The sequence below is a fragment of the Rana temporaria genome, chromosome 4, assembly GCF_905171775.1.
Source record: "Rana temporaria chromosome 4, aRanTem1.1, whole genome shotgun sequence".
Classification (NCBI taxonomy): Eukaryota; Metazoa; Chordata; class Amphibia; order Anura; family Ranidae; genus Rana; species Rana temporaria.
This window is the reverse complement of record NC_053492.1, coordinates 316,066,915-316,079,290: the sequence shown is the minus strand read 5'-3', so window position 1 is coordinate 316,079,290 and position 12,376 is coordinate 316,066,915. Positions and strand designations below refer to the sequence as shown.

At 37.5% G+C, this 12,376-nt stretch overlaps 1 protein-coding gene across 3 annotated transcripts in view; it reads right to left on the bottom strand.

Annotated features, from left to right (window-relative positions):
• Nucleotides 1-12,376, bottom strand: part of LOC120937413 (deleted in malignant brain tumors 1 protein-like) — a 116,933-nt gene that overhangs the window by 34,972 nt on the left and 69,585 nt on the right. For all 3 annotated transcript variants that reach the window (XM_040350629.1, XM_040350630.1, XM_040350631.1), the window contains 5 exons: nt 11,223-11,252; nt 10,926-10,955; nt 10,678-10,831; nt 5,982-6,193; nt 1,667-1,687 (listed from right to left, as the gene is read on the bottom strand). In XM_040350629.1, coding sequence (XP_040206563.1) covers nt 1,667-1,687; nt 5,982-6,193; nt 10,678-10,831; nt 10,926-10,955; nt 11,223-11,252 — 447 coding nt within the window. The remainder of the gene's footprint in view (nt 1-1,666; nt 1,688-5,981; nt 6,194-10,677; nt 10,832-10,925; nt 10,956-11,222; nt 11,253-12,376) is intronic.

The following is a 12,376-nucleotide window of genomic DNA, read 5'->3' as shown; positions in this document are numbered from 1 at the left end:
CAACATGCGAATGCGATATTTACTGCGCAATTTCGACAAATGCTGTAGGAGCACTCTGATTGGCTCAGAATATTCGTGATATTTTACAATACAAAATAATTGCGAATATTCGGCAAATGCGGAAGGAGCACTCTGATTGGCTCAGAATATTCTTGATATTTTACAATACAAAATAATTGCGAATATTCGGCAAATGCGGAAGGAGCACTCTGTTTGGCTCAGAATATTCTTGATATTTTACAATACAAAATAATTGCGAATATTCGGCAAATGCAGAAGGAGCACTCTGATTGGCTCAGAATATTCTTGATATTTTACAATACAAAATAATTGCGAATATTCGGCAAATGCAGAAGGAGCACTCTGATTGGCTCAGAATATTCTTGATATTTTACAATACAAAATAATTGCGAATATTCGGCAAATGCAGAAGGAGCACTCTGATTGGCTCAGAATATTCTTGATATTTTACAATACAAAATAATTGCGAATATTCGGCAAATGCAGAAGGAGCACTCTGATTGGCTCAGAATATTCTTGATATTTTACAATACAAAATAATTGCGAATATTCGGCAAATGCAGAAGGAGCACTCTGATTGGCTCAGAATATTCTTGATATTTTACAATACAAAATAAAAAGTGTTTTGCATTGGTGGTGATTCTTTACTCTATCCATCTGTCACAGCCGTTTGTCAATCAAACACCTTGAAGATTGAACACGTTCATGCTGCATGCTTTGGACTTTTTTTCACTTCACATATCAAAGACATTTTTATGAAAGATTATTTTTCTATTATTGGGACTATATTTCTTTATATATTTGTTTCACTGTGTATTTCACAAGTTATTTGCGCTTGTTTATTTTATAATTTGCCCACATGTCTTGTCACTAGACATATTTTTTATTCTTGTAGAGCGACTCCATTTTCTGTCTTGTATTAAATTATGTTGTATAACATTTTTGAGTTGCTGCTGTATTCTCCCCTTTTTTTAAGGTATGCGCAATTTTTTCCTTCTTACAAAAAATAATAATATCAAACATACAAATATTCATAACAGAAACATACACAAAGCCCCCCCCTTTTGCATCAGAGACAATCAGAGTTCTTCTACCACAGTTATCGAAAATTCGCAATCATTTTCGCATTCGCAATAGCGAAAAATCGCAATGTTTTTTTTTTCAATTTGGCAACATAAAAGGATCGCCTCAGCTTAGCTACTCGGCCCAGGGTCTCTAATCATACCAGCAATGCTTTTAGACGTCGATAGGATGTGATCTGTTTTAAAAATCAAATTGAAAAAATGTGAATATTCGGAATTGCGAATATTCACCGCGAAATTCGAAATATAGCGCGATTTCTCGAATATGCTATATTCGAGTCGAATATTCGCAATGCGAATATTCGTGAGCAACACTAGTGAACGCTACAGACACATATGCGGTAAAAATGGATGTTACTGCAAGTAATCAATGACCCTTTCCTACTTTTGTTCTATTTACAGGAATGTTATATTAAGCAGGTCTGCACTGTATAGGTTTCAGGCACTAAAAAACGTGTCTATGCACTATTGGTATCTTACTATATATGTAATATAAATGTAATAATCTCTAATATTTTCTATTTTACAAATTCATATACACATATGTAAATTACTATTATTACCTGGAGTCTGCGTTGTATAATCTGCATATATATAAAAAAAAAAAAAAAAATGTTACAACCGTAGATTATATACCTTAAAACCAGTAGAAAATCAGAAATCTATATAGGTAATAATATTTAAAATGTATGTAATTTCCCTCTTAGTTTGCCTAATTTAGAGTTAGACCAATCTTGGTGCATATGTAAACACAGGCATCAGATACAACATCTATAAAAAGTATCTACCTCCTTGAAGTTTTCATGTTTTTTGTCATATTTAAGAACATTGAACCACTGTTTAATTATTATTATTTTTTTGATCAACAGAAATAAACTCTTTCACGATGGATAGAACTTCTATACAAAGAGATTCAAATTACTTAATTTTTGGCAAAGTTCCATACTCTAAATACAAACATAAAGAGTGTTTAGTGGGCACCAATGCCCTTACTCAACAGTTCACTTCAAGAACTGGCAAACACAACTATGTTTTCCTCTGACAAAATTACCTTTATAACAACATGAAGTTAGTAACATGTTGCATACACATCAATGAAAGGAAACATACTTTATTCTAACCATTATTCTGCTGGTAATTATTCAGTAATGAAAAATCGTTAACCTTTAAAGTCCAACCCAAACATTTTGGTATAGAGTGTGCATGGGTTTAGAACCCTTACTCCATGTGATCAAATACGTATTTTTTTTCCTTTTTCAATGTTTTAATTGATTTTACGAGATCAAAAGAACCCCAAAGAGCAGATTTCATAATTTCTCAAGGCACATGGAATTTATGTTAAGTAAATACACAGAAAAATCAAGTATGACTGTTATTACCACATACAGCTCTACAGAATGGTTCATTGGTTCAACATAGATATGCATGAATAAATCAGCTAAACAGCCGTCAACAAAAACAAAAGTGAGCAACAGGAAAAATAGGAAGAAATAAAATATAGGAAGAGAAAATAAGAGCAACAAACAAGATGAGGTTTTTTGTTTTCCCTCAGTTAACCGAGGGAACTTTGTTTTTGTTGTGGACATTTTAGTGTTGTTTCACATTGCACAAGGGCAATTGGCCCGCTTTTTTAAATCACCTTCACACAATATTAACTGACATAATTTGTTTAGCAATTTTTAAGGTTGTATTTTCACATTCATTTGTATGACACATGGTTATAGTGATCATTCACGTAAGCATAATGGAAGAGACAGGAGACAGTTTCTTCTACATTTTTTGTGTATGTACACATATATGTACACATATACAGTAGAATAGAAAGGGGTAAATTCTGCGCTAATAGTACAAAAAAATATTGATACAATATATGAAGTGAGAAAAGCTGCAACACAAAAAACATGTAAAAATCTTGTAATAAAGTGGATAAAGATGTTATAGTTGTGCTAAATAAACCTGACTAAGTGTATGAATAGAAATATTGAGAATACCTATACGTAAAGCAGAATACAATGTAACACTAGTGACAAATTACTCTGTTAATGTTGGTAAAATTCACCATACATATGTACAAAACTGCAGAGATAAATGTGAAATATGTAAATACATCAAAAATTGCTGAGAAAAAATTGACTTATCCCAAACAAGTTTGGAGAACCGTAATAAATGTCCGTGTTTAAAACAAACAGAAAGTGTCCAAAAGAAGAAAAAAATAAGTGACCATAAGTAAAAGGACAAAATCTTCTATGTCCAAAGAGGAATAGTCCAATTCCACATGAATGGCAAATTAGGAGTGCAAGAACAGGAAGTGAGACTATTGTACACCACCACCACACTGAATTCTTCCTCAGGTGTCACACAAAATAATAAGGGGGACCCTTACCAGATATGTTGGACCTCAGATGGTAAGGTCATATGCACTTGTGCAGATATTAACCTCTGCAAGGGTAAGAATGGTGAACCGGAATGTCCAAACCACTGAGCTCCTCAGGGTCTCCTCCTCTGGAGTTAGCAATGGGGGTCCCGTAGTGTCGCTCCCCCCCGAAATGGACAAATCCGCAGACTGTAGTTTCTAGTTTCGTTTTTTCATGTTGTTTCCTGCCTCTCTGCTGTACTGAGCATTTTTTTTCTTCTTTTAGACACTTTCTGTTTGTTTTAAACACGGACACTTATTACGGTTCTCTAAACTTGTTTGGGATATAAGTCAATTTTTTCTCAGCAATTTTTGATGTATTTACATATTTCACATTTATCTCTGCAGTTTTGCACATATGTATGGTGAATTTTACCTATATTAACAGAGTAATTTGTCACTAGTGGTACATTGTATTCTGCTTTACTTATAGGTATTCTCAATATTTCTATTCATACACTTAGTCAGGTTTATTTAGCGCAACTATAACATCTTTATGTACACATATAAACATTTTAATGTAATTGCATTATTATAGATTTTTGCGCAGTTTTAATTTTTTTGTTATATTCTGGTGTGTGTGTCTCACAAGTAAGTTGCAGCATTATCATTCACGCATACTTGAGGAACAGCACAGTAATTTTTTCACCATGCAATTCATTACCTGAATCCTAAACTGCTGGTTCAAAGCAAAAATACACAATACAGTATAATTCCAGCCAAAACATTTTTCCTGCTTTGGGATAGAATGATAGATAGATTTCCCTTCACTTTCTGTCCTGCTGACAATATTTAACCTCTCACTTTCTGTTAACCAAACAGAAAGTGAGAGGATTTTACCAATATCAACACAGATAAAAATAAAAATCTATATATTTTTTTGTAGATTAGGGGTGGATAGGATACTTAATTGTCTGTTTATGTTGTAGACTTGACCTTCCTGTCTAGTAAAACTATTGTCAATGGGACAGCAAGCGAGGGTCAATCTCTGTTATGGAGCCAGAACAATTAAAACCATAATAGATTTCAAATTTTTTCTCATTCTATCTACAACTAAAAAAAATTTGACTTGACATTTACTTTAAAATAGCCTAGTAAGCCCTAGTACTTTTTGTGGTAGTAAGTTTCTTTTACCAGCATTGCACAAGTTTCTGGGGCAAAAATGTCTGTTCAAACAAAATGCTAATTACAGAAGCCCTCAAAATTTCCACTCGCCTGCTCACAATTAGCTAGTGGAAATTAGTTGAGGGCGAGTGTGGAGCAGGGGTTGACTGGGCTGACAGTTTCCTGGCTGATCACTTCTGGCAAAAGCGGTGCAGCATTTTTTACAGGGCATCTAATGCTTTGTAAAAAAGGCTGTACCACTTCTGCCAGAAGCGATCAGCCAGGAAACTGTCAGGAGGATTGCCGGCCAGATCACACAGAGCAGGGATCTCCCGATGTGACCCAGCTTGTATATGAAACGCTGGCCGCTGTCAAAGTCCCCCCTCCTGGACCGGCTCCTGTAATAGACAGCACACTGGTCCAATACCTGTCCAGGAGGCAGGACTTTGTTTGACAGCGTCTGTTTCATATACAAGCTGTGTCACAGTGGGAAATTCTCTCTGTGTGATCTGGCCGGCAATCCTCCAATTTACTCCCTGTAAACCCTTTAGCATTGATGGACGTATGGTACTGATAAGCTGCACTGATGGGTACTGATATAGCTGCACTGATGGGCACTGATAAGGCAGCACTGATTGCCACTGATGAGGCAGCATTGATTATCTTCTCTGATGGGCACTAATGGCCACTGATAAGGCGGCACTGATGGTCACTGATGAGGCTGCACTGATATGCTTCACTGATGGCAATCGATGACGCTGCACTGATGGCCACTGATAAGGCTGCATTGATGGGCACCAATGGGCAATGATGAGGCTTCACTGATGGGCACTGATATGCTTTATGTTAATATTGTTAAAGCTGTTGTTGGTAATATTTATTTTTGTAACCTAATTCTGCATAAAACATTTAACAGTGTCATTTTATGAGATAATTTACAAGAGTGTGTTTAGGGGCGGAAATAGGGGTGGGACAAGGTAGGGGTTGGGTGGGGCAACTGGTGGCGAGTAACTCTTAAGGTTTGGCTAGTAGCTCAGGACTTGAAATTGTGACTCCTGAATTACAGTATACCCAGAGTAGAATATTTTGCAGAAAAATAACTACTTTCATATAGAGAGAATTTTTGTATTTGTAGAGTTACTTATGTGATTATGAAATATATGTTCACAATATCTTTGCATTCATTTAAAGAGTGGATAATTTTTAAGTTTGAAAAATGCCTTTGTATTACACTTTTACAAAGGGTATGGTTCTTAAACATTCTGGCTCCAAAAACCAAATAACCAGCTGTTATTATTTCACTTGGAAGCCTTCCGTTAGCTAATTGTTCCACATGATTTTATTACAATTTAATCTGTTACCTGCTTGAAATGATGAAAAGGCAGCACGGAATCCAGACATTTCAATGGAACTATCACTTTTAAATGCAATGCTGATGACATTAGATGATGATGAGTAAGTGTAGTAAGTATAGTCTGCAGGATAGCAAAGCGTTGCTAAAAGTGTAGCATTTTGGGGACGTCCATCATACACTTTCACCCAGTCATAGACACAGTTATTCGATGTTTCTAATCTAACAACAAAACACAAAAGTATCAATTCTAATCAGACCTAGAGGTCAAAACAATCCAGATAAATCTGGTGGGATTTGGTGGATTTTTTTGTTAATTTAAAAGTACATTCCGACATCTTTCTCTCCAAAAATGTTGCAAATAATTTGTCATACTACATCTGCCTTATTCTATTATTTTCAGTAGCTGGAAAAGCACCTTTTCTTAGTGTGACTTTCTTTTCTTTTTTAACCGCTTGCCGGGCAGCCGCCACAGTTAGGCTCCATGCACACTGAAGCTAAAACAAGCAATAAAAAAACGCCAGTAGCTTTGCAGGGAGCCTTTCAAAGTTTTTTAGCATTTTTGCAATAGTTATAATCAGCGTTTTTCAGTGCAGCTTTATTTAATTTTTTTTTACTTTATTTTTTTTCAATGGATTAAAAAAACGCAAAAAAACGCTGGCGCCTGTGTTTTTGAGCGTTTTCGTCATTTTGCGTTTTTTTTTGCGTTTTTCCCCGCCAAAAAACTACACTTTGAATGCAAATTTCGGACATTCAGAAAAAAGCCAATAAACGCCAAAGCTAATTAACACTAAAAAACGCCCATGTGTGCTAACACATGTTCAGTTTATGGGCTTTAAAAAAAAAAAAGCCAAAACGCCAATAAACTACAGTTTATCAGTTTCAGTGTGCATGGAGCCTTATACTGCAGCAGATTGGCTCGGCTACGCGAATCGCTGGAACCTCTAATACCTATAGCATGCGTCGCCCACGATGCGTCGCCGAGGCCGATGCGCGTGGCCGCGATGTCCGCTAGTCACCTGCGATCTCCCCACAGAGAGCCAGAATGGGGATCTGTCAATGTAAATAAACAGATCAAGTTCTGTCAGGGGAGTAGAGAGAGATAGTCAGTTCCTAGTGATCAGTCCATTCCGCCCACAGTTGGAAACACTACCCTAGGCAACACTTAACCCCTTCATCGTGCCCTAGTGTTAGCTTCTTCCCTGTCAATGTAATTTATACTATTTTTAGCTCTGATCACTGTAATAATGTCACTGGTCCCAAAAATTTGTCAAAAGTGTCCAATCTGTCTGTCGCAATATCGCAGTCCCGCTAAAAATCACTGATCACCGGCATTACTAGTAAAAAATAAATAATAAAAATGCCATAAATACATCGCCTATTTTGTAGACGCTATAAATTTTGCACAAACCAATAAATATACGCTTATTGAAATTTTTCTTTTTTTACCAAAATTATGTAGAAGAATACATATTGGCCTGATGTTTGTTTTTATTTTTTTGGGGATATTCTAGCAAAAAGTTAAAAATATATATTTTTTAAAAAATTGTCTGTCTTTTTTTGTTGATAGAGCAAAAAATAAAAACCACAGAGGTGATAAAATACCACCAAAAGAAAGCTTTATTTGTGGGAAAAAAAGGACGTCAATTTTGTTTGGGTACAGCAATTATCAGCTAAAATGATGCAGTGCAGGTCATTAAAGCGGGGGTTCACCCTATAAACAAACAAACAAAAAACAAATGTTTTTTCTTCTAGCATAAAATGAGGCATAGTAGCGCGAGCTACAGTATGCCTGTCTTGATTTTTTTATCCCCGTACTCACAGTGCAATCCTACTTTGAAGATTCCGTCTCCCTACGGGGAATGGGCGTTCCTATCCAGACGGAGGATAATTGACGGCCGGCTCTGGCACATCACGCTTCTCCGTAAATAGCCGAAATAGGCTTGGCTCTTCACGGCGCCTGCGCATAGTCTGTGCGCAGGCGCCGTATAGCGCCGTGAAGAGCCGAGACCTACTCCGGCTGTCTTCGGGGAGCGTGACGTGCCAGAGCCGGACGTCAATCATCCTCCGTCTGGATAGGAACGCCCATTCCCCGCGGGGAGACGGAATCTTCAATGTAGGATTGCACTGTGAGTACGGGGATAAAAAAATCAAGACAGGCATACTGTAGCTCGCGCTACTATGCCTCATTTTATGCTAAAATGCTGCTATGGAGGGTGAACCACCGCTTTAAGGGGGTAAATCCTTCTGGGGCTGAAGTGGTTAATTTGGTTTTTATTTTTGTTAAAATTCAGATCCACAACATGATATCTCATGCTGATCTCTTATACACTTGAGTCATTCAACTAGACAGGACTAAATTACAAACTTAAGTGCAAAGTCTACACATGATCGTTTTTCGGGATGTAAAAAATGACATTTTTTTTAATGTCATTAATAACGATTGTGTGTGGACTCCAGAGCATTTTTCACGATGTAAAAAATGGCCAATAAAAATTTAGAACATGCTCTGATTTTCACGTCGTTTTTAAAAATGTCATTTTTAACGTTGTCGTTTTTAACATTGTAAAAAATGTCGTGTGTGGGCTTTAACGACCTGAAAAAAAAGGTGCATGCTCAGAAGCAAGTTATGAGACGGGAACGCTCGTTCTGGTAAAACTAACGTTCATAATGGAGATAGCTCATTCATCACGCTGTAACAGACTGAAAAGCGTGAATCACCTCTCACAAAACTTTTACTAACACAAAATCAGCAAAAGCAGCCCCAAGGGTGGCGCCATCTGAATGGTACTTCCCCTTTATAGTGCAGTTGTACTTGTTGTACGTCACCGCGCTTTGCTAAAGCATTTTTTTTTTCACGATCTTGTGTAGGCAAGGCATCTTATGCCACGTACACACGATTGGAATTTACGACAAGAAAAGTTTGATGGGAGCTTTTGGTCGGAAATTCCGACCGTATGTAGGCCCCATCGGACTTTTTCTGTTGGAATTCCTGACAGCAAAAATTTGAGAGCTGGTTCTCAAATTTTCCGAAGGGAAAAGTTCTTGTCGGAAATTCCGACAAGACTCGCAAAAATCCTACGCATGTTCGGAATCAATACTTCGCATAGTCGGAATCATTGAACTTTTCTCCGCTCGTTGTAGTGTTGTACGTCACCACGTTTTGTGTGGCCGTGTGTATGCAATACAAGTTTGGGCCATAATTCCTTTGGAAATAAAATCCACGGTTTTCTTGTCGGAATTTCCGATCATGTGTACACGGCATAAGACATCTGAGAATTTATTCCCATTAGAAGATTTGTAGTCACCTCTTGTTGTAGAGGCAAGGTGAGTAATAGAACAGAGAATCTACCCAGTTGGGATACAAACAGGAATAAAACCTAAGAACCCTTTCACGCTGAGCCGCGGGCATCGTTAGCGGTAAAGCGCTGCTAGTTTTAGCGGTGCTTTACTGCTGTTTTAGTGCCGCTGTTTGGCCGGTAGCGTGGTGCATTTAACCCTCGCTAGCAGCTGAAGAAGGTATTAAATGCGCCCGTGTAGCATCGCTTTGCAGGCGCTTCAGTAGGGGTGCCCAATTTCTTCAATGGGCAGGGGCGGTGGAGGAGCGGTGTATACACCGCTCCTCCACCGCCACAAATTTGCTGTTTGCAGGACTTTTTTTAACATTCTGCCAGCGCAGCATCCCAGTGTGAAAGCACTCAGGCTTTTACATTATGGTGGCAGGGGGGGGGGCGTTTTTCAGGTGCTTTACAGATGCTATTTTTAGCCCTTTAGCACCTGAAAAACGCCTCAGTCTAAAGGGGTCTAATAGAGGGGTCTAAACCTTTATCTCAATCCAAAACTGACAAAATAAGGTTTTCCTTTACATACAATTTAACTTGGCACATTTTCAATTTAGATTTCACAGCTTTTATTAGGTTTAAACTCATGATTGCCAGTGTAGGTTCTTGCATGTCTTTGTGCATGTGTGGGGTGCCTTTTGCTTTTTTGTAAAAAACTGTCCATATTATATTTACTTAAAGCTCTTTTGGCCATACTTCTCATGTCACAGTGGTGCAGAACTAAGTGCACTCCTGTGAAACAGATTCGGCCGACAGAACTAAAGTCTGCTGTTGGCTGACATCACAGAGCTGGTCCAGGCTCTGCAGGGATCCCATCAATAATACTGAGATCTGTCCAGATGCCTGACTGGCAGCTGGCTCAGCCTCTCATCACACCGCTGACAGTCAGAGCAAGCTGTTCCCACCCCCTGCACAGTCCTGTACTTCAGTAAACACTGAAGGGGCAGAACAGAGAGCCGGTGACTGACAGTCACCACTATCTGCCCACTGAAGACCAAGAACTGAGTGGTCAGCAGTTATGTGATCACTCAGTTCTCAGTTTTAGAGCTGGCAGGGGACAGTTGCAGCAATGGACTGATGCTGTGTGTTTGTTTTTTTGTACTTCCATATTTCTCTTTTAAGTAATAAACACATCTCTAAAAACATGTATGGAATAAATAATTATGTAGACCAACTTCTGAAAATTATATTTGTCTGACTCCAATTTGATCCTCTGGTCCAATAATATCTCAATTACTGACCTAAAGCATATAAACAGAATAGGCATTTTGACTTCAATTTCTTTATAATCTGGACAAATTAAAACCAGCTCGAAATTATAATTTATTACAGTATAGGTTTCCTCTACTTTTATTATGCACTTACTGAAAATGTGTAAAAGTCAGTTGCACATGATACCCTCTTGCTGTCTCAATTTCCCATATGCAGTAACTATTAGATGAATAATTATTGGGAAAATTTGGGCTGGTTATGACCCCATAAAACTGTGTGATGCGACCTCCACAGCTGGTGTTATTCCCTGTAATATACAAAAAATAATAATAATACCAAGAGGCATTGTATTCTATAGATTCCAAATAAATGAAAAAAAAAATGCAAATATTATTACATACGTGTAGTCCAGCTTGGAAATGTTGGATTCACTGTAAATTAAATACATATTTCATCAAGTATTTCATTGACAAATTGTTAGATGGAATGACAGAAATAAAACGTGTTCTTAAACAAAAAAATTATAAATATTTAATGCTGTATAGGAATTTAGGAACATACATTAACGATTCATTAATCTGTTAGGAAAATACATTATCTAAACATTAATAATTCTTATTATGAATAATAACAGATGGAGAGACAGACGTAAAATAAATGAATCCAAATAAGGTAAACATGGAAATAAATGTATATACCTGTTGGCAACCCTGGGTATGTTGGGTGTTCTGTAAGAAAATACAGATTTTTAATTAAACTCATTACTTTCTTACATAGACAAACATAAAACAAAATGTCTAAGATGTGATTATTAGAGATACATGATGTTTTAAAGGCTAAGGTCACCTTATTTTCTAAATTCCAGCTCCATTATGTACCAATATACCATTAATGTACTTGTTTTGCAGAAATAAAAAAGCTTTCTATTTATCCTACATAGCGTCTGTGCTTGTTGTATAAAAAAAGTCTCCATTGTTTCTTACACAGACCTTAGAACATGACACAGGAAGTAGTTCACCAGCTGACCTCATTGGCATGCACCCTGCATCATCTGCCTTCCTACTCCAGGAGATTACTACCACATGTTTTTTAACCACGGGAGGACGTCTATTGACTGGGGTGCCCACCGCGTCACTGAGGTGCCGGTGTGCGTGCCTGCCGGCCGCGATGTCCGCCAGGTACCAGCGATCGGCCGTTACACAGACAAGGACGTGGGACACAGTTCGGTCACCTCCCCCAGTCAGTCCCCCTCCCCCCACAGTTAGAATCACTAGTAGGGAACACATTTAACCCCTTCCTTGCCCCCTAGTGTTAACCCCTTCCCTGTCAGACACATTTATACAGTAATCAGTGCATATTTATAGCACAGATCGCTGTATAAATGTGAATGGTCCCAAAAATGTGTCAAAAGTGTTCGATTTGTCCGCCATAATGTCGCAGTCCCAATAAAAATTGCAGATTGCCGCCATTACTAATAAAAAAATAAAATAAAACAAATGTCAATTCTGTCCCCTATTTTGTAGGCGCTATAACTTTTGAGCAAACCAATCAATAAACGCTTATTGCGATTTTTTTTTACAAAAATATGTAGAAGAATACGTATCGGCCTAAACTGAGAAAAAATGTTTTATTTTTTTTTAAAAAAATGGGATATTTATTATAGCAAAAAGTTAAAAATAGTGTGTTTTTTTTTCAAAATTGTCGCCCTTTTTTTGTTTATAGCGCAAAAAATAAAAGACGCAGAGATGATCAAATACCACCAAAAGAAAGCTCTATTTGTGGGGGAAAAAAAGGAAGTCAATTTTGTTTGGGAGCCACGTTGCACAACCGCGCAATTGTCAGTTAAATTGAC